Source organism: Heteronotia binoei, chromosome 10 (assembly GCF_032191835.1).
Source record: "Heteronotia binoei isolate CCM8104 ecotype False Entrance Well chromosome 10, APGP_CSIRO_Hbin_v1, whole genome shotgun sequence".
In the NCBI taxonomy this organism is placed as follows: Eukaryota; Metazoa; Chordata; class Lepidosauria; order Squamata; family Gekkonidae; genus Heteronotia; species Heteronotia binoei.
In genome coordinates, this window is record NC_083232.1 from 88,715,261 (window position 1) to 88,738,029 (window position 22,769).

Consider the following 22,769-nt stretch of genomic DNA (forward strand, 5'->3'; position numbering starts at 1 on the left):
GGATTGGCTACATCAGGGGTGTGTGGCCTAATATGCAAAGGAGCTCCTGCTAGAATTCCACCCCTGGTGTTTTGTAAGAATGGAAGTTCTTACCAAACAGGACCAGGGCTGCTACACAGAGGCAGGCAATGGCAAACCACCTCTGCTCCTCCCTTGGCTTGTTAAACCCTGTGGTGGGGTCACCATCCACTTGACATAATATCCCACCACCACCCCCTTCCTCCACCTATGGAAAAGCTGGTAGAGTCCGTCCCAGTGTTTGTATAGCATCTGTGTATACCCACGTGCCTTTAACATTTCATACAAATCTTGTGGGGGGATCTTGTCATTCATCTTTCAGCTGCGACCGAAGTGTCCTTTTCATTCGATGTTGGAAATGGCCCAGTGGAGATCATCGTGAGGTCACCCAGTCCACTCAATGACGACCAGTGGCACCGCGTCATCGCTGAGCGAAACGTTAAACAGGCCAGCCTGCAGGTAGATCAGCTTCCAGTGGAGATCCGGAAGGCCCCTACGGAAGGCCACACCCGGCTGGAGCTGTTTAGCCAGTTATATGTTGGTAAGTTGATGCTGTGCATTGGTTTGGAAGCAGGGGTGGAATTCTAGCAGGAGCTCCTTTGCATATTAGGCCACATACCCCTGATGTAGCCAATCCTCCTGGAACTTACAGTAGGCCCTGTACAAAGCAATGTTCCCTTTAAGCTGCAGAGTCTTGTGAGCAAAAATTCTACTTTGTGAGCTCCTGGCATAAAAGTTGTGAGCTCCTGCGTCAATGAGTGTGCTCTGGGGTCATCCTTCCTGAGCTAAGACAAAAATGTGTGAGCTGGAGGCTGAAAATCTGTGAGCTAGCTCACAATAACTCAACTTAGAGGGAACACTGGTGGTAAGTACCCTGGAGCGTATTGATACTTAAGTGCTACAATGCACTTTTTCAAAGCAGGGAAATAACCCCTGACCTGCTGAGAGAGAAGTGTGGAGGAAGGGAAAGGAACAGGTGATGTGGCAGGAAATGAGGCCTGATTTGCTGTGGAAGAGGAGGAGAAGGAGGAAGAGGAAGAAGTAGGGCCAGCCCTTCCACTAGGCAAGCTAGGCAATTGCCAGTGTGGCTCGGTGATGTTATCAGTGCAGGGGGCACCAAAACTTAGCCTTGCCTAGGGTGCCAGGAAGTCTAGGGCCAGCCCTGGGAAGAAGAGGAGAAAGAGGAGGCAATGATTGGATTTGTACCCTGCCCTTCACTCGGAGTCTCAGAGCGGCTTACAATCTCCTTTCCCTTCTCCTCCCTTCAACAGACACCCTGTGAGGTAGGTGGGCCTGAGAGAACTCTGAGAAAACTCCTCTTGAGAGAACAGCTCTGAGAGAACTGTGAGTGACTCAAGGTCACCCAGCAGGTTCATGTGGAGGAGTGGGGAAATCAAATGCGGTTCGCCCAGATTAGAGTTCATGCTCTTAACCGCTACATCAAATTGGCTCCCCCGCAGGAACGAACCCCAAGGTGAGACTGGAAAGAACCTGGGCTCCAAGCAGCAGTAATTTATAAAACAGACTTCCCTGGGGATGCCAGGTCCCCCTTGGCTCTTGGTGGGCAGAAGAGAGGTAGGGTTACCTGCTTCAGGTTGGGAAACTCCAGGAGATTTGAGGAAGGAGCCTGGGGGAGGGCAGGAAGCTCAGTGGAGTACCATGCCACAGAGGCCACCTTCCAAAGCTTATGAGTGGGGATTGACTTGTTGAAACAGACCCCAAGATCAGTTGGACCCAGGCCTGTAGCACCCCATGGGCCCCAGAGGGCCCAGCCTCCTTGTGGGTTTTACAGGCCCCATCTTCAAGCCTTGGTTCCCCTCTCCCCCTCGGGACCCCTCACCCTCATCACCTCAGCACATGAAGCAAGTAGCGGCACTGGCAAGCTCTCCCCTGAAGCACTCTCAGCAGAGTTGGGTGGGCAGGCAGCCAGCCCCATTCCCTGCTCCCAGCAGCCTTTAGTCCGGCCATAAACAGCTGGAGGCTCTATGTGCTGCCTTGTTTTCCACCACCGCTGAGCCTGAACAGCAAGTTCTTGGGTGGGTGGGAGGAGAGGCCCCTAGATTGACAGGCTGCAAGGGCAGCTAGAGTCCTTTCAGGGTGGGGAGGGAGGGAAGGAGGAGGGCGACTAGGACATATCTCCCCCAGCCAGCGTGTACAAGCTGTGCACGTTCCCTGCTGCTCCCGGTTGGGGAAGGGCATAGGAAAGCAGGGAAACAGGGAGGGAGTGCAGAGATACAAATCAGCCTTCTTTGGAACTTCGGAACTGGAAGTTGATCACTGCAGGCTAAGCTCCAGGAAAGGTAGAAGGGGAATCGGAGTTTACATGCAATTTGAATCACACTGGAGGGGGGAGGGAGAGGGGTAGCCCCCAACCTCTCCAGCTTCTTGCTCTTACCCCCATGGCCCCCCTCCTGTAGCCCCCTCTGCCTGTGACTCTTAGCTACGGGACTGGTTGGACCTGATATGGTTGGACCTGATATGGTCATAAAGGACTGTAGAATGTAATTAGCAGCACCAGACCTGCCTTTCACATCCTCAGGAGACATTAGCTCACCCAGAAGGAGACCACAGGCTAATTTGCTCTGGAAAATTAGAAACTAGTTTCAAATAAACTAAGGCCACTTAGAAGAGGGGATGGAAGAAAAGACAAGGGTTAGTCTCTGAGCAAGGCTTGGTGGAACAACCACGGGTGGATGTCTAGCAGGAGCTCCTTTGCATATTAGGCCACACATCCCTGATGCAGCCAGTCCTCCAAGAGCTTACAAAAAAGAGCCTTGTAAGATCCTGGAGGATTGGCTACATCGGGGGGGAGTGTTGCCTAATATGTAAAGGAGCTCCTGCTAGAATGCCATCCCTGGGAACAACCATTGCTTTCTCCGCCTGTCTTTGAGGTGGCATGGTGGAAGGAGACCTGGTCCTGCTCGTGTAAATAGATTTGACTTCTGGTTATATGGTACCTGAGTGGAATTATTTACTACATGTAATGAAACTATTCCTATTGATACTGAAACAGTCCTTTTTATGTTCTTCTCCAGGTGCCGCAGGTGGACAGAAGGGCTATCTAGGCTGCATTCGCTCTTTACGGATGAACGGGGTCACTCTGGATTTAGAAGAGAGAGCCAAAGTTACTCCAGGAGTGAAGCCTGGTTGCTCGGGCCACTGCACCAGTTATGGGATGTACTGTCAGAATGGGGGCAAGTGTGTGGAAAAATACAACGGCTACGCTTGCGACTGCTCCAGGACGGCGTACGATGGTCCGTTTTGCAAAAAAGGTAAAGGTCTGAATAGGATAATCAAACTGAATTTCTGAGCAAAATGCCTGGGAGCTGTGCCTGATACACAGAAGATGCACATTTCTTCCTACGCTCTGCAAAAATGTACCATGTTTGTATTTTGTTTCCCCAACCATGTATGGGAGAGCTGGAACCAGTTGGCATAATCAGCAGAGTTATATAATAAATATTTTCCTCAACTCGGTCTCCTTCACGCGCAGCGAGCAACTGAGCTGCTCTTTGCCCGACTTGCCCGGTGTAGCTGCTGCTGGCGTTGTTGCCAAGTTTGCCTCTCTCTGCTTCTCCCCCGCAGCTTTGTCAAAGGGGCTTTTGAGAAGGTGCCTGCAGGCTGTGAGTGGCGGGGTGGGTGGGTGCTGCGGGCAGTGGGGAGGACGCTCTGACACTGAGCCTCTACTCAGTGCCCATTGGCCCCCTCTGCTCTTGCGCTAGGCGAGCTAGGGGCCCCCCTTGGGTGCGTAGCCACTGAAGCTGCTGAGGAGGCCCCCAAGATTTTGACTGCCTAGGGGCCCCCAAAGGTTTTAATCCGGCACTGGGCACTACCCCAACTTGGCTCTTCCATTTGTCCCTCCATCACATTGACACAAAAGCACCAACAGAACAGCGGTCATGCCAGATACTCATGACCATCACCCTTTCCCCTTTCCAGCTGAGCCCTGGTGCCAAGCTGCACAGCAATGTTGGGACAGTTGGTTAATATGGCAGAGTTTTGCCCAGCCGTAGAAGCATGATCCTGAGTGCACTAAATCTCCCAAGAAGTATATTACAAAAAAAAAAAAGTAAACTTATTTCTCTTCAAATACATCCAGTTCACATTCAGAATGTGTTCAGAAGAAGAGAGAGAGAAAGACTAAGGCACGAGTGTCAAACATGCAGCTTGGGGGCCGAACTAGGCCCCCGAGCAACTGGCTGTCATCTGCTTCCTTCTCCCTATCTCCTGCTTCCTTCTGCATAACAGCTTGCTTTGCAGGGCTTGCTCAATTGCACAGCAGAGCTACTGAGCCTAGTCTCTCTTCCTTCTATTGACTGAGGCTCCTCCCCCTCCTGGGGAAGGAAGGAAAGACCCAGAGCTTCCTTTGTCCAGTTCCCTGGATCCCATGGGAGAAATACAAAGAAAGCACCTTTAAGACTAATAAGTGCTGATGTTTTAAGCATGTTTTAATTTTTTAAAAAAATATTTAATTGTGTTTTTCTGTGTCCTTAATAAAGCTTATATCTCTGCTCCCATCCTTAAATAGGTATACACATGGCTTGGCCTGACATGGCCTGGCCCAACCTGACATGGCACAGCCCAACAATGCCTCATTTATATCAGATCCGGCATTCATAACAAATGAGTTTGACACCCCTGTGCTAAAGAGTACTTTCCCTATCACAAATGGCCAGTTAATCTGACATCATGTGTATGGAAGTAGGAGGGCAATGACTCTACAGGAGAGACCTGCAGATACATGTGTCTCTATGGAAGGCCATGTGAAGAGAGTAAGAGGATAAAGTGAGAGAGAGGAGGGGACAGGGGGTAGCTCCCAGTTTAAGACAAAGGCTGATTTTACACTGGGCAAAAGATCCAGTAATGCTGCACTTTCAAAAGTGATCATCTACATTACAATGTGCCTTGACTTCTGTCTCGCGCCGGTGTTCTGACTGTCATTTACATTTAAACTCCTGAATTGGCTCTGACACCGTTTTCAGCACAGAGTTGCCCCTGACTTTCCAAGACTACTTTTGAATGAGGGTTTTCCAGGAAGTGCATTCCACAGGACCATAAAGATGATATTTTTCCTGGGAAACAGGGTAATAAACTTGTTTCTCAAGAAAGAACAAAGGAACTCTTAAACCTGCCCCCCTCCCCCTCCTCCAGTAAAGCAAGCAAATGTGGAGGGGAAGTCCAGGAGCAAAATTTTGAGTGTAGATGAAAAAATATACTCCAGATTTCTAGAAGGCGATTTCGGTGCTCAGAAAATCAGACCCAAACATGAATGTAGAATCAGCCAAAGAGAGGCATCCCATTCCAGGAGATAACATTATATACTAGGGATGTCGAAATAATTTGTTATGAAGATTGAATCTGACATAAAGGAGACCTTGTTGGGCCAGGCCATGTGTGTCATAAAATGTAATACCAGGTAGTGGAGATATAAACTTTATAAAGGATACAAACAGAATTAAAGATTTTTTTATAAAAACGTAAAAGATGCTCAAAAGATTAGCACCCTTGCAATATTTTGTTTATTTAACAGTCTCCGATAACTGACACCTCTTGCTCTGAATTATTGCATCAAAATCAGGAGACAACACCTGTGCTGTAGTAACCTTGAGTATGGTGTTCAGGTGTTGTTCAGGTATGTGTCTGTAAGTTGCAAACCTTTATTGACATTCATTACGGAAATCTCATCGTCAATGCTTTGAGCCTAGGACCCAGGGGAAGACATGAAATAGCTCGGCACTGTGAGCTTTTGTACATAAGTTGCTTCATGTGCTGATCGGCCAATGGAGAAAATAGAGGCTTTGCTCTGTAGCTCCTGCATGATTGCACGAGCCTGGCGAAGCAAGCTGTGATGCAGAAAGAAGCAAGAGAGAGAGAAGGAAGCAGTTGACATGAGGTAATCGTGGGCCGGATAAGAGCCCTGCGGGAGCCTGAACCAGCCCTCAGGCTGCACGTTTGACACCCCTGTCATATACCCTTAGAGTGATGTAGTGCCCCTTAATGTCCAGGCATTGTGATTCATTCACTCCAACAAGCAGTTCATGAGTGAACCAAAACAAACCCTCCCCCCCCCCAACAAATCCCATTAAAAGGATAAAGGGGACAAGAGGAGGAAATGAAGTGACTAGCTGAGCCTAGCTGAGCTTACTTCCTCCACCAGCCCGCCCCGCTTTGCCAAAAGGGATATGCAGGAGTGGGATCCTAGCAGGAGTTCCTTTACATATTAGGCCACACACCCCAATGTAGCTAATCCTCTAAGAGCTTACAAGGCTCTTTTTTCTGTAAGTTCTTGAAGAATTGGCTACATCAGGGGTGTGTGACCTAATATGCAAAGGAGCTCCTGCTAGAATTCCACCCCTGGGCAGATGGTTCTCTTATGATAAAGGATTCCAAGAAAGCAGCAAATCATAAAACAGAGTAGACATGCTTACGCATCCTTCTCCTGGTTGGGTACCCCCCAAAATGACATCAAGCAGACCCTTAAACCTGAACCTCAGCCCAAGCTGAACCATGGAGCAGTGCTATGCTGTTGGCCAACAGTGCCGGATTAAACCCTGCGGAGGCCCCTAGGCAGTTAAAATCTCGGGGGCCACCCACCAACCGTGGCTTCCACTGCAGCCTGCAGGCACCTTCTCAAAAACCCCTTTGACAAAGCTGTGGGGGAGAGGCAGAGAGGCAAACTTGGCGACAAGGCCAACAGCAGTCACACCAGGCAAGTCAGGCAAAGAGCGGCTCAGTTGCTGGCTGTGTGTGCAGGCTGGGAGGGCTGCAAGCAGGGGGGGAACCTGGGAAGAAAGCTGGTCCGGGGCCCCTAAAGGCATGGGGGCACATAGGCCAGTGCCTACTTGGCCTAGTTGTTAATCCAGCCCTACAGGCCAGGCTCACAGGGCTAGAACCACCTTTATACTGGCATGCCCAGTCTTTATTTAAGGTTTTCCAGGTGACCAGGGATGACTTGGCCACCGGACACTGCAATTCTCCCATTCCTGATGTATCAGATTAATTTGCTAGAAAGCAAAATAAAAGTAGACTTGCTCATAAAAACAAATCAGATGCAACACAAATATTGCCACCTCTGTTTTGTCTTCTGGAAAAAAATTGTAGCTGATCCTTATTCCTCATGGGTAATTTGAGAATCATAAATATTTGCAGTAATCATTGAGAGGCTTTTTATGAATGTCACAATAGATCAATGCAGAGGGAGAAAGGACCCCCATCAAGAGAAAAATAAAAATGTGGAGATGGAAATCTGGCGGTGGGATCCTTTGCAGAGTTACTCCAGTAAGACCATTGCCATTTGATAAGTAAATAGCCACTGAAATCAATCTGCTTAATTCGGAGGAATTCTGCATAGGATTGCACAGTGAATTACAGTATACTGCTAGATATCTAATACTTTATTGATAAATCTTGAGACTTTTCTAGGTATTCTCTCAAAGTCTTTAGTGTTTTGAATACACAACCACCCCAGAGAAAGTTTAGGAATAGATGATAGATAGATAGATAGATAGATAGATAGATAGATAGATAGATAGATAGATAGATAGATAGATAGATAGATAGATAGATAGATAGATAGATAGTATTGGACACTCAATGAAGTTGCTGAGCTGTCAGGTTAGAACAAATAAAAGGAAATATTTCTTCATCCAAAGGGTGATTAACACGTGGAATTCATTGCCACAGGAGGTGGTGGTGGCTACGTAAGAACATAAGAGAAGCCATGTTGGATCAGGACAATGGCCCATCCAGTCCAACACTCTGTGTCACAGAAGAACATAAGAGAAGCCATGTTGGATCAGGCCAATGGCCCCTCCAGTCCAACACTCTGTGTCACAGAAGAACATAAGACAAGCCCTGTTGGATCAGGCCAATGGCCCATCCAGTCCAACACTCTGTGTCACAGAAAAACATAAGAGAAGCCCTGTTGGATCAGGCCAATGGCCCATCCAGTCCAACACTGTCACACAGTGGTCATAAAAACCAGGTGCCATCAGGCAGTCCATCAGTGGCGCCAGGACACAAGAAGCCCTCCCACTGTTGCCCCCCTACAAGCATAGACAGCTTCAAGAGGGGATTGGATAAACCTATGGAGCAGAGGCCCATCAGTGGCTATTAGCCGCAGAGTATAGATGGAACTCTGTGTCTGGGGCAGTGAAGCGCTGTATTTTTGATACTTGGGGGTGCAACAGTGGGAGGGCTTCTAATGTCCCGGCCCCACTGGTTGACCTCCTGATGGCACCTGGGTTTTTTGGCCACTGTGTGACACAGAGTGTTGGACAGGATGGGCCACTGGTCTGATCCAAATGGCTTCTCTTATGTTTTTATACTGTGTTTTCATCAGGCCTCAAAGTATCTTTAGGTTGTTAACAAGCCCCAGTTTAAGCTTCTCTGCCCCCCACATGACTGAAAACAAGCAGAGAGTCTGCAAACCTTGACTGGAGCCAGAAAACAAGCACTCTCACACAAACACACACGCACAGAGAGTTACCCCCTCTTCTCCTACTGGCAAGGGACCCAGCTATGTTGCCTTCTGCCGTGTGATTTTCGAATAATGAATAATGGAGCGAGTGGGACACAGAGTGGCAATCTGTCTCATTTCCTTTTGTTATCTCAGCTCAAATTCATGGCATTCCTCACTTGCAAAAAAAAAAAATCAGTTCTGTTGGGCTGGCTGTGCATGCTGTGAGTAACAAATGCTTTTGCCAGATTGCAGTTGTCAAAGCTGATCGCCTCAATCCAAAGCTTGGCTTTACAACGGGGGTCTCATAGAGCGTCCAGAGTCCAGAGAGATTCCCAAGAGCCCAAGAAAGAAAACAATGGGGGGGGGGCGCGGTGAGACAGGCAGGCAGGGTGTCAAAACTGCAACAGACCTGATCATTGCTTTGTTGTTCTGGGCAAGGGGGGTGTGGAGAAAGAAAGGTGGAATTACAGGAAGGAATTCACTTATTTATGCCTGCCCATAGAAAAGGGATAGGAATACACTCCTAGGAGTTTACACTAATGAAGAGGTTAAGCAACTGCTCTTAAGAACATAAGAGAAGCCCTGTTGGATCAGGCCAATGGCCCATCCAGTCCAAAACTCTGTGTCACAGAAGAACATAAGAGAAGCCCTGTTGGATCAGGCCAATGGCCCACCCAGTCCAACACTCTGTGTCACATAAGAACATAAGAGAAGCCCTGTTGGATCAGGCCAGTGGCCCATCCAGTCAAACACTCTGTGTCACATAAGAACATAAGAGAAGCCCTGTTGGATCAGGCCAATGGCCCATCCAGTCCAACACTCTGTGTCACATAAGAACATAAGAGAAGCCATGTTGGATCAGACCAATGGCCCATCCAGTCCAACACTCTGTGTCACAAAAGAACATAAGAGAAGCCATGTTGGATCAGGCCAGTGGCCCATCCAGTCCAACACTCTGTGTCACAGAAGAACATAAGAGAAGCCATGTTGGATCAGGCCAATGGCCCATCCAGTCCAACACTCTCTGTCACAGAAGAATATAAGAGAAGCCATGTTGGATCAGGCCAATGGCCGATCCAGTCCAACACTCTGTGTCACAGAAGAACATAAGAGAAGCCATGTTGGATCAGGCCAATGGCCGATCCAGTCCAACACTCTGTGTCACAGAAGAACATAAGAGAAGCCATGTTGGATCAGGCCAATGGCCCATCCAGTCCAACACTCTGTGTCACAGAAGAACATAAGAGAAGCCATGTTGGATCAGGCCAATGGCCCATCCAGTCCAACACTCTGTGTCACAGAAGAACATAAGAGAAGTCATGTTGGATCAGGCCAATGGCCCATCCAGTCCAACACTCTGTGTCACATAAGAACATAAGAGAAGCCATGTTGGATCAGGCCAATGGCCCATCCAGTCCAACACTCTGTGCCACACAGTGGCCAATATATGTGTGTGTACATACACACACACACATATATATATATACCGTACATTCAAAGTTACAACCAGGGCTTTGTTTTCAAGGCAAGAGAGGGAAGAGGTGGCTTGCCTACTCCTGCCTCTTTGTAGCAACCCTGAACTTCCATGGTGGTCTCCAGGGGTGCAATTCTAGCAGGGACTCATTTATACCCTGCCCTTCACTCGAAGGGCAGGAGCTCCTTTGCATATTAGGCCACATCCCCTGATGTAGCCAATCCTCCACCACGGATCATACCATAGGATAGCTGTGAACACATAGTAATAAGAAAATATCATGGGGAATTATTTGTGCACTAAACACAGATTGTAGTTCAGCATCAAGAGGGGGATAATTGCCTCTCATCTCTGATGTTCCTGTCCGGTAGTTATCTCAAGCAGGCAGGCATTGAGAGCCAGCATGGTACAGTAGTTAGACTGTCAGATTGACCAGTAGCTGGGAAATGCAGAATTGAATGTCCAGTCTGCCAACAACAGAATGGTTGTGAGCAGGGGTGGAATTCTAGCAGGAGCTCTTTTGCATATTAGGCCACACACCCCTGATGTAGCCAATCCTCCAAGAGCTTACAAAAAAGAGTCTTGTAAGCTCCAGGAGGATTGGCCACATCATGTGGGTGTGGCCTAATATGCCAATCAGCTCCTGCTAGAATTCCACCCCTGGTGGTCTTCCAGCCAACTTCTAACCCAGGCTGTCCCTGGTTAGCTTTCCAGTTCTGACAAGATCCATCATCCAGGCAAGCTCTGAGTAGGAATGGGAAAAACCTGTGATTAATTGGCATGAGCCTGTACATGGTGGAATCTGGCATTTGCCGTCAACTAAGGACTGGTTTGGACAAGACTTCAGCTCTATGACCCTCTGTAGAGTAGCACCCTACTAAATCAACAGGCTTAGAAGGGTGTGATTCTGCTGAGGAGATAGCCCTGGGTGTACAGAGAGCCAGAGCACAGTGGGGACTCAGAGTCATGTCCATTCTCCACATTCAGTGTATGCAGGGCTTTTTTTGTAGTTTGGTGTAGTGGTTAAGAGCAGCCGACTCTAATCTTAAGAACCCGGTTGGATTCCCTGCTCCTGCCCATGCAGCCGCTGGGTGATCCTGGGTCAGGCACAGTTCTCTCAGAGCTGTTCTTTTTCAAGAGTTGTTCTCTCAGAGCTCTCTCAGCCCCACCTACTTCACAGGGTGCCTGTTGTGGGGAGAGGAAGCGGAGGAGACTTTAAACCATTCTGAAACTTCAAATGAAGGGCAGGGTATACCTCCAACTCTTCTTCTACTACTACTTCTACTACTGCTACTACTACTGCTTCTACTTCTGTGGCAGACTGAGGAACTGAACCTTGGTATCTCAGATCCTAGTATGACTCTCTGCCCACTACAATACATTGGCTTTGTTATGTACACGTTATTACGTTCCTACAGATACGATGTTCATAAAATTGAATGTGGATTGCCCTCAGCCCCGTGCTTATTAAGCCTCATAAAATCCGGGAAATGGTTTAGGCCCATGCATGTTGGACTTTATGTGTTATATCTGTGCAAGTGTTATATCTCATATATCTAACAAGCTTGGAAACTTTTACAAGACACTGCGAGGCTATTTTATTGACCAGAGCTTTTAATGGAGTCTGGGTTACGACTATTTTATTGCGTGGTATTACATTTTATCAGGCTGGGGAGAAATTTGGGTTTCATTGCTGTTTGATGTCTCAATATAAGTGCATTCCACCTCAAGCCATGGGGAAAAGAGGGATATCAATGTCTTAATATATTAATATTGTGTAGATGACTGGGGAAGGCAATGGCAAACCATTCCCTAAAAACTCTGCCAAGAAAACGTCGGGGAAGGATGGTAGCTCAGCAGTAGAGAATCTGCTTGATAAGCAGAAGGTCCCAGGTGCAAACCCTGGCATCTTGGTTCAGTCACAGTTCTCTCAGAGCTGTTCTCTTTCAAGAGTTTCAAAAGGGTCCAGGCAAATAGGCGTGAAAAACCTCACTTTGAGACCCTGGAGAGCCATGAATGGGGCTGCGGCTCACTGGTAGAGCATCTGCTTGGTAAGCAGAAGGTCCCAGGTTCAATCCCCAGCATCTCCAACTATAAAGGGTCCAGGCAAATAGGCATGAAAAACCTCAGCTTGAGACCCTGGAGAGCCATGAATGGGGCTGTGGCTCACTGGTAGAGCATCTGCTTGGTAAGCAGAAGGTCCCAGGTTCAATCCCCAGCATCTCCAACTATAAAGGGTCCAGGCAAATAGGCGTGAAAAACCTCAGCTTGAGACCCTGGAGAGCCATGAATGGGGCTGTGGCTCACTGGTAGAGCATCTGCTTGGTAAGCAGAAGGTCCCAGGTTCAATCCCCAGCATCTCCAACTATAAAGGGTCCAGGCAAATAGGCGTGAAAAACCTCACCTTGAGACCCTGGAGAGCCATGAATGGGGCTGTGGCTCACTGGTAGAGCATCTGCTTGGTAAGCAGAAGGTCCCAGGTTCAATCCCCAGCATCTCCAACTATAAAGGGTCCAGGCAAATAGGCGTGAAAAACCTCACCTTGAGACCCTGGAGAGCCGTGAATGGGGCTGTGGCTCACTGGTAGAGCATCTGCTTGGTAAGCAGAAGGTCCCAGGTTCAATCCCCAGCATCTCCAACTATAAAGGGTCCAGGCAAATAGGCGTGAAAAACCTCAGCTTGAGACCCTGGAGAGCCGTGGATGGGGCTGCGGCTCACTGGTAGAGCATCTGCTTGGTAAGCAGAAGGTCCCAGGTTCAATCCCCAGCATCTCCAACTATAAAGGGTCCAGGCAAATAGGCGTGAAAAACCTCACCTTGAGACCCTGGAGAGCCGTGAATGGGGCTGCGGCTCACTGGTAGAGCATCTGCTTGGTAAGCAGAAGGTCCCAGGTTCAATCCCCAGCATCTCCAACTATAAAGGGTCCAGGCAAATAGGCATGAAAAACCTCAGCTTGAGACCCTGGAGAGCCATGAATGGGGCTGTGGCTCACTGGTAGAGCATCTGCTTGGTAAGCAGAAGGTCCCAGGTTCAATCCCCAGCATCTCCAACTATAAAGGGTCCAGGCAAAAAGGCGTGAAAAACCTCAGCTTGAGACCCTGGAGAGCCATGAATGGGGCTGTGGCTCACTGGTAGAGCATCTGCTTGGTAAGCAGAAGGTCCCAGGTTCAATCCCCAGCATCTCCAACTATAAAGGGTCCAGGCAAATAGGCGTGAAAAACCTCAACTTGAGACCCTGGAGAGCCATGAATGGGGCTGTGGCTCACTGGTAGAGCATCTGCTTGGTAAGCAGAAGGTCCCAGGTTCAATCCACAGCATCTCCAACTATAAAGGGTCCAGGCAAGTAGGCACGAAAAACCTCAGCTTGAGCCCCTGGAGAGCCGCTGCCAGTCTGAGTAGACAATACCATCTTTGATGGACCGAGGGTCTGATTCAGTATAAGGAAGCTTCATATGTTCATGTTCATGATGTGATGTCACCCCCCATGGGTTGGTAATGACTCAGTGCTTGCACAGGGGACTACCTTTACCTTTTTAGATGTTTACACTCCATGTTTTTCCCCTCTGAGGGCCCAAAAACAGCTTACAACATCACTCTCTTCTCCATTTAATCCTTACTACAACAACTCCATGAGGTAGGTTAAGCTGAGAGAGAAAATGGGTCCAGGGTAGCAAGCTTCTGTGGCAGAGTAGAGATTCAAACCTGGGGCTCCCAGATCCTACACTGACTAACTACTACAGTTGGTAATGAAAGGATTAGAGCAAGGATCTACCCAATGGGTTAGACCAGGGGTCCCCAACATTTTTGAGCCCTCAGGAACATCTGGAATCCTGACACAGCATGGTGGGCTCAGCAACAAAATGGCTGATTAGGAGATGAAGCCAGCCACAAAATGATTGCTAGCCAATCAAATTTCCAATAGTCAATTAGAAGCCTTTCTGGGCCAAACTCGTACCTGGCCCACTTGCTAAAAATATTTGGTCATTGCCCTATGGGCACCGCGTTGCAGACCCCTGAGTTAGATGTACTGCATGTGGACTCTGTGGCTGATTCCCTACTAGCCTTGCCCCGGTCTCATACTCCTCTTCCCTGTGATGCTTCTGCCCGATTTTGCACACACTGTCGCGGAGCTGTGACTTGTCCCGCCTCTTTCCCAAGTTCCCTTTGCGACTGCAGGATTCTCTGAAAACCAGCTTTTGAAGCCACAAAGAGCATGGCTGGTGCGTGGCAGTAGGCCAAGTAGGCGGCTGCCTAAGGAGGCACCTGAACTGCGCTGCCAGGCACACCCTCTCCCCTTGCGCAGCGTGTGTGCTCCTTGGAGCCTGCCTTCCCCAATGGAAAGCAGGTTCTATGGAGCGCAGATGCTGCCCAACTGGTTTCGTGTGCCCCTGGTCTGTTACAGACCCAGGAAATACAAAAGCAGACGGCACCTGTACAGTGCACTCCTCGGAGCCCAGCAAGGATAAATTAAACAATTGTAAAAGCTGTAGAAGAGCTAATTACACTTTCTAAAAATTGGCTCCTGTTGAAGTTGTATGCTGCCACTCATCCTTCCTACTCTACTTTAACAGAGCTATGAGGTGGGAGCCATAGCTCAGTGATAGAGCATCTTTCTCACATGCGCAAGGTCTTGTCCTGGCACCTCCAGCTAAAAGGATCAAGTAGAAATGGCCATGTGAAGGTCTTGTCCCTGGCACCTCCAGCTAAAAGGATCGAGTAGAAATGGTCTTGTGAAGGTCTTGTCCCTGGCACCTCCAGCTAAAAGGATCAAGTAGAAATGGCCATGTGAAGGTCTTGTCCCTCCCACCTCCAACTAAAAGGATCGAGTAGAAATGATCATGTGAAGGTCTTGTCCCTGCCACCGCCAGCTAAAAGGATCAAGTAGAAATGGTCATGTGAAGGTCTTGTCCCTTCCACCTCTAGCTAAAAGGATCAAGTAGAAATGGGCATGTGAAGGTCTTGTCCCTGGCACCTCCAGCTAAAAGGATCAAGTAGAAATGGTCATGTGAAGGTAATTGTCCCTGCCACCTCCAACTAAAAGGATCAAGTAGAAATGGTTATGTGAAGGTCTTGTCCCTGCCACCTCCAGCTTAAAGGATCAAGTAGAAATTGTCATGTGAAGGTCTTGTCCCTGGCACCTCCAGCTAAAAGGATCAAGTAGAAATGGTCTTCTGAAGGTCTTGTCCCTGCCACCTCCAGCTAAAAGGATCAAATAGAAATGGTCATGTGAAGGTCTTGTCCCTGGCACCTCCAGCTAAAAGGATCAAGTAGAAATGGTCATGTGAAGGTAATTGTCCCTGCCACCTCCAACTAAAAGGATCAAGTAGAAATGGTTATGTGAAGGTCTTGTCCCTGCCACCTCCAGCTTAAAGGATCAAGTAGAAATGGTCATGTGAAGGTCTTGTCCCTGGCACCTCCAGCTAAAAGGATCAAGTAGAAATGGTCTTCTGAAGGTCTTGTCCCTGCCACCTCCAGCTAAAAGGATCAAATAGAAATGGTCATGTGAAGGTCTTGTCCCTGGCACCTCCAGCTAAAAGGATCAAGTAGAAATGGTCATGTGAAGGTCTTGTCCCTGGCACCTCCAGCTAAAAGGTTCAAGTAGAAATGGTCATGTGAAGGTCTTGTCCGTGGCACCTCCAACTAAAAGGATCAAGTAGAAATGGTCATGTGAAGGTCTTGTCCCTCCCACCTCCAGCTAAAAGGATCAAGTAGAAATGGCCATGTGAAGGTCTTGTCCCTGGCACCTCCAGCTAAAAGGTTCAAGTAGAAATGGTCTTGTGAAGGTCTTGTCCCTGCCACCTCCAGCTAAAAGGATCAAGTAGAAATGGTCATGTGAAGGTTTTGTCCCTGGCACCTCCAGCTAAAAGGTTCAAGTAGAAATGGTCATGTGAAGGTCTTGGCCCTGGCACCTCCACCTAAAAGGTTCAAGAAGAAATGGTCTTGTGAAGGTCTTGTCCCTGCCACCTTCAGCTAAAAGGATCAAGTAGAAATGGTCATGTGAAGGTCTTGTCCCTGGCACCTCCAGCTAAAAGTTTCAAGTAGATATGGTCTTGTGAAGGTCTTGTCCCTGGCACCTCCAGCTAAAAGGTTCAAGTAGAAATGATCTTGTGAAGGTCTTGTCCCTGGCACCTCCAGCTAAAAGGTTCAAGTAGAAATGGTCATGTGACGGTCTTGTCCCTGGCACCTCCAGCTAAAAGGTTCAAGTAGAAATGGTCATGTGAAGGTCTTGGCCCTGGCACCTCCAACTAAAGGGATCGAGTAGAAATGGTCATGTGAAGGTCTTGTCCCTGCCACCTCCAACTAAAAGGATCAAGTAGAAATGGTCATGTGAAGGTCTTGTCCCTGGCACCTCCAGCTAAAAGGATCAAGTAGAAATGGTCATGTGAAGGTCTTGTCCCTGGCACCTCCAGCTAAAAGGTTCAAGTAGAAATGGTCATGTGACGGTCTTGTCCCTGGCACCTCCAGCTAAAAGGTTCAAGTAGAAATGGTCATGTGAAGGTCTTGTCCCTGGCACCTCCAGCTAAAAGGATCAAGTAGAAATGGTCTTTTGAAGGTATTGTCCCTGCCACCTCCAGCTAAAAGGATCAAGTAGAAATGGTCATGTGAAGGTCTTGTCCCTGGCACCTCCAGCTAAAAGGTTCAAGTAGAAATGGTCATGTGAAGGTCTTGGCCCTGGCACCTCCAACTAAAGGGATCGAGTAGAAATGGTCATGTGAAGGTCTTGTCCCTGGCACCTCCAGCTAAAAGGTTCAAGTAGAAATGGTCATGTGAAGGTCTTGGCCCTGGCACCTCCAACTAAAGGGATCGAGTAGAAATGGTCATGTGAAGGTCTTGTCCCTGCCACCTCCAACTAAAAGGATCAAGTAGAAATGGTCATGTGAAGGTCTTGTCCCTGCCATCTCCAACTAAAAGGATCAAGTAGAAATGGTCATGTGAAGGTCTTGTCCCTCCCACCTCCAGCTAAAAGGATCAAGTAGAAATGGTTATGTGAAGGTCTTGTCCCTGCCACCTCCAGCTTAAAGGATCAAGTAGAAATGGTCATGTGAAGGTCTTGTCCCTGGCACCTCCAGCTAAAAGGATCAAGTAGAAATGGTCTTCTGAAGGTCTTGTCCCTGCCACCTCCAGCTAAAAGGATCAAATAGAAATGGTCATGTGAAGGTCTTGTCCCTGGCACCTCCAGCTAAAAGGATCAAGTAGAAATGGTCATGTGAAGGTAATTGTCCCTGCCACCTCCAACTAAAAGGATCAAGTAGAAATGGTTATGTGAAGGTCTTGTCCCTGCCACCTCCAGCTTAAAGGATCAAGTAGAAATGGTCATGTGAAGGTCTTGTCCCTGGCACCTCCAGCTAAAAGGATCAAGTAGAAATGGTCTTCTGAAGGTCTTGTCCCTGCCACCTCCAGCTAAAAGGATCAAATAGAAATGGTCATGTGAAGGTCTTGTCCCTGGCACCTCCAGCTAAAAGGATCAAGTAGAAATGGTCATGTGAAGGTCTTGTTCCTGGCACCTCCAGCTAAAAGGTTCAAGTAGAAATGGTCATGTGAAGGTCTTGTCCGTGGCACCTCCAACTAAAAGGATCAAGTAGAAATGGTCATGTGAAGGTCTTGTCCCTCACACCTCCAGCTAAAAGGATCAAGTAGAAAGGGTCATGTGAAGGTCTTGTCCCTGGCACCTCCAGCTAAAAGGTTCAAGTAGAAATGGTCTTGTGAAGGTCTTGTCCCTGCCACCTCCAGCTAAAAGGATCAAGTAGAAATGGTCATGTGAAGGTTTTGTCCCTGGCACCTCCAGCTAAAAGGTTCAAGTAGAAATGGTCATGTGAAGGTCTTGGCCCTGGCACCTCCAGCTAAAAGGTTCAAGAAGAAATGGTCTTGTGAAGGTCTTGTCCCTGCCACCTTCAGCTAAAAGGATCAAGTAGAAATGGTCATGTGAAGGTCTTGTCCCTGGCACCTCCAGCTAAAAGTTTCAAGTAGATATGGTCTTGTGAAGGTCTTGTCCCTGGCACCTCCAGCTAAAAGGTTCAAGTAGAAATGATCTTGTGAAGGTCTTGTCCCTGGCACCTCCAGCTAAAAGGATCAAGTAGAAATGGTCATGTGAAGGTCTTGTCCCTGGCACCTCCAGCTAAAAGGTTCAAGTAGAAATGGTCATGTGACGGTCTTGTCCCTGGCACCTCCAGCTAAAAGGTTCAAGTAGAAATGGTCATGTGAAGGTCTTGTCCCTGGCACCTCCAGCTAAAAGGATCAAGTAGAAATGGTCTTTTGAAGGTATTGTCCCTTCCACCTCTAGCTAAAAGGATCAAGTAGAAATGGGCATGTGAAGGTCTTGTCCCTGGCACCTCCAGCTAAAAGGATCAAGTAGAAATGGTCATGTGAAGGTAATTGTCCCTGCCACCTCCAACTAAAAGGATCAAGTAGAAATGGTTATGTGAAGGTCTTGTCCCTGCCACCTCCAGCTAAAAGGATCAAGTAGAAATGGTCATGTGAAGGTCTTGTCCCTGGCACCTCCAGCTAAAAGGATCAAGTAGAAATGGTCTTCTGAAGGTATTGTCCCTTCCACCTCTAGCTAAAAGGATCAAGTAGAAATGGGCATGTGAAGGTCTTGTCCCTGGCACCTCCAGCTAAAAGGATCAAGTAGAAATGGTCATGTGAAGGTAATTGTCCCTGCCACCTCCAACTAAAAGGATCAAGTAGAAATGGTTATGTGAAGGTCTTGTCCCTGCCACCTCCAGCTTAAAGGATCAAGTAGAAATGGTCATGTGAAGGTCTTGTCCCTGGCACCTCCAGCTAAAAGGATCAAGTAGAAATGGTCTTCTGAAGGTCTTGTCCCTGCCACCTCCAGCTAAAAGGATCAAATAGAAATGGTCATGTGAAGGTCTTGTCCCTGGCACCTCCAGCTAAAAGGTTCAAGTAGAAATGGTCATGTGAAGGTAATTGTCCCTGCCACCTCCAACTAAAAGGATCAAGTAGAAATGGTTATGTGAAGGTCTTGTCCCTGCCACCTCCAGCTAAAAGGATCAAGTAGAAATGGTCATGTGAAGGTCTTGTCCCTGGCACCTCCAGCTAAAAGGATCAAGTAGAAATGGTCTTCTGAAGGTCTTGTCCCTGCCACCTCCAGCTAAAAGGATCAAATAGAAATGGTCATGTGAAGGTCTTGTCCCTGGCACCTCCAGCTAAAAGGATCAAGTAGAAATGGTCATGTGAAGGTCTTGTCCCTGGCACCTCCAGCTAAAAGGTTCAAGTAGAAATGGTCATGTGAAGGTCTTGTCCGTGGCACCTCCAACTAAAAGGATCAAGTAGAAATGGTCATGTGAAGGTCTTGTCCCTCCCACCTCCAGCTAAAAGGATCAAGTAGAAATGGTCATGTGAAGGTCTTGTCCCTGGCACCTCCAGCTAAAAGGTTCAAGTAGAAATGGTCTTGTGAAGGTCTTGTCCCTGCCACCTCCAGCTAAAAGGATCAAGTAGAAATGGTCATGTGAAGGTTTTGTCCCTGGCACCTCCAGCTAAAAGGTTCAAGTAGAAATGGTCATGTGAAGGTCTTGGCCCTGGCACCTCCAGCTAAAAGGTTCAAGAAGAAATGGTCTTGTGAAGGTCTTGTCCCTGCCACCTTCAGCTAAAAGGATCAAGTAGAAATGGTCATGTGAAGGTCTTGTCCCTGGCACCTCCAGCTAAAAGTTTCAAGTAGATATGGTCTTGTGAAGGTCTTGTCCCTGGCACCTCCAGCTAAAAGGTTCAAGTAGAAATGATCTTGTGAAGGTCTTGTCCCTGGCACCTCCAGCTAAAAGGTTCAAGTAGAAATGGTCATGTGACGGTCTTGTCCCTGGCACCTCCAGCTAAAAGGTTCAAGTAGAAATGGTCATGTGAAGGTCTTGGCCCTGGCACCTCCAACTAAAGGGATCGAGTAGAAATGGTCATGTGAAGGTCTTGTCCCTGCCACCTCCAACTAAAAGGATCAAGTAGAAATGGTCATGTGAAGGTCTTTTCCCTGGCACCTCCAGCTAAAAGGATCAAGTAGAAATGGTCATGTGAAGGTCTTGTCCCTGGCACCTCCAGCTAAAAGGTTCAAGTAGAAATGGTCATGTGACGGTCTTGTCCCTGGCACCTCCAGCTAAAAGGTTCAAGTAGAAATGGTCATGTGAAGGTCTTGTCCCTGGCACCTCCAGCTAAAAGGATCAAGTAGAAATGGTCTTTTGAAGGTATTGTCCCTGCCACCTCCAGCTAAAAGGATCAAGTAGAAATGGTCATGTGAAGGTCTTGTCCCTGGCACCTCCAGCTAAAAGGTTCAAGTAGAAATGGTCATGTGAAGGTCTTGGCCCTGGCACCTCCAACTAAAGGGATCGAGTAGAAATGGTCATGTGAAGGTCTTGTCCCTGGCACCTCCAGCTAAAAGGTTCAAGTAGAAATGGTCATGTGAAGGTCTTGGCCCTGGCACCTCCAACTAAAGGGATCGAGTAGAAATGGTCATGTGAAGGTCTTGTCCCTGCCACCTCCAACTAAAAGGATCAAGTAGAAATGGTCATGTGAAGGTCTTGTCCCTGCCACCTCCAACTAAAAGGATCAAGTAGAAATGGTCATGTGAAGGTCTTGTCCCTCCCACCTCCAGCTAAAAGGATCAAGTAGAAATGGTTATGTGAAGGTCTTGTCCCTGCCACCTCCAGCTTAAAGGATCAAGTAGAAATGGTCATGTGAAGGTCTTGTCCCTGGCACCTCCAGCTAAAAGGTTCAAGTAGAAATGGTCATGTGAAGGTCTTGGCCCTGGCACCTCCAACTAAAGGGATCGAGTAGAAATGGTCATGTGAAGGTCTTGTCCCTGCCACCTCCAACTAAAAGGATCAAGTAGAAATGGTCATGTGAAGGTCTTGTCCCTGCCACCTCCAACTAAAAGGATCAAGTAGAAATGGTCATGTGAAGGTCTTGTCCCTCCCACCTCCAGCTAAAAGGATCAAGTAGAAATGGTTATGTGAAGGTCTTGTCCCTGCCACCTCCAGCTTAAAGGATCAAGTAGAAATGGTTATGTGAAGGTCTTGTCCCTGCCACCTCCAGCTTAAAGGATCAAGTAGAAATGGTCATGTGAAGGTCTTGTCCCTGGCACCTCCAGCTAAAAGGATCAAGTAGAAATGGTCTTCTGAAGGTCTTGTCCCTGCCACCTCCAGCTAAAAGGATCAAATAGAAATGGTCATGTGAAGGTCTTGTCCCTGGCACCTCCAGCTAAAAGGATCAAGTAGAAATGGTCATGTGAAGGTCTTGTCCCTGGCACCTCCAGCTAAAAGGTTCAAGTAGAAATGGTCATGTGAAGGTCTTGTCCGTGGCACCTCCAACTAAAAGGATCAAGTAGAAATGGTCATGTGAAGGTCTTGTCCCTCCCACCTCCAGCTAAAAGGATCAAGTAGAAATGGTCATGTGAAGGTCTTGTCCCTGGCACCTCCAGCTAAAAGGTTCAAGTAGAAATGGTCTTGTGAAGGTCTTGTCCCTGCCACCTCCAGCTAAAAGGATCAAGTAGAAATGGTCATGTGAAGGTTTTGTCCCTGGCACCTCCAGCTAAAAGGTTCAAGTAGAAATGGTCATGTGAAGGTCTTGGCCCTGGCACCTCCAGCTAAAAGGTTCAAGAAGAAATGGTCTTGTGAAGGTCTTGTCCCTGCCACCTTCAGCTAAAAGGATCAAGTAGAAATGGTCATGTGAAGGTCTTGTCCCTGGCACCTCCAGCTAAAAGTTTCAAGTAGATATGGTCTTGTGAAGGTCTTGTCCCTGGCACCTCCAGCTAAAAGGTTCAAGTAGAAATGATCTTGTGAAGGTCTTGTCCCTGGCACCTCCAGCTAAAAGGATCAAGTAGAAATGGTCATGTGAAGGTCTTGTCCCTGGCACCTCCAGCTAAAAGGTTCAAGTAGAAATGGTCATGTGACGGTCTTGTCCTTGGCACCTCCAGCTAAAAGGTTCAAGTAGAAATGGTCATGTGAAGGTCTTGTCCCTGGCACCTCCAGCTAAAAGGATCAAGTAGAAATGGTCTTTTGAAGGTATTGTCCCTGCCACCTCCAGCTAAAAGGATCAAGTAGAAATGGTCATGTGAAGGTCTTGTCCCTGGCACCTCCAGCTAAAAGGTTCAAGTAGAAATGGTCATGTGAAGGTCTTGGCCCTGGCACCTCCAACTAAAGGGATCGAGTAGAAATGGTCATGTGAAGGTCTTGTCCCTGCCACCTCCAACTAAAAGGATCAAGTAGAAATGGTCATGTGAAGGTCTTGTCCCTGCCACCTCCAACTAAAAGGATCAAGTAGAAATGGTCATGTGAAGGTCTTGTCCCTGCCACCTCCAGCTAAAAGGATCGAGTAGAAATGGCCATGTGAAGGTCTTGTCCCTGCCACCTCCAACTAAAAAAATCAAGGAGAAATGGTCATATGAAGGTCTTGTCCCTCCCACCTCCAACTAAAAGAATCAAGTAGAAATGGTCATGTGAAGGTCTTGTCCCTGGCACCTCCAGCTAAAAGGATCATGTAGATATGGTCATGTGAAGGTCTTGTCCCTTCCACCTCCAACTAAAAGGATCGAGTAGAAATGGTCATGTGAAGGTTTTGTCCCTCCCACCTCCAACTAAAAGAATCAAGTAGAAGTGGTCATGTGAAGGTCTTGTCCCTGCCATCTCCAGCTAAAGAAATGGTCATGTGAAGGTCTTGTCCCTGGCACCTCCAGCTAAAAGGTTCAAGTAGAAATGGTCATGTGAAGGTCTTGGCCCTGGCACCTCCAGCTAAAGGGATCGAGTAGAAATGGTCATGTGAAGGTCTTGTCCCTGCCACCTCCAACTAAAAGGATCAAGTAGAAATGGTCATGTGAAG

At 47.9% G+C, this 22,769-nt stretch overlaps 1 protein-coding gene across 1 annotated transcript in view; it reads left to right on the top strand.

The window, feature by feature from the left end:
• CNTNAP2 (contactin associated protein 2) overlaps positions 1–22,769 on the top strand; it is a 1,690,081-nt gene that overhangs the window by 1,524,439 nt on the left and 142,873 nt on the right. The window contains exons 17-18 of the mRNA XM_060247763.1: positions 341–559; positions 3,054–3,290. Of these exons, the coding sequence (XP_060103746.1) occupies positions 341–559; positions 3,054–3,290 (456 nt within the window). The remainder of the gene's footprint in view (positions 1–340; positions 560–3,053; positions 3,291–22,769) is intronic.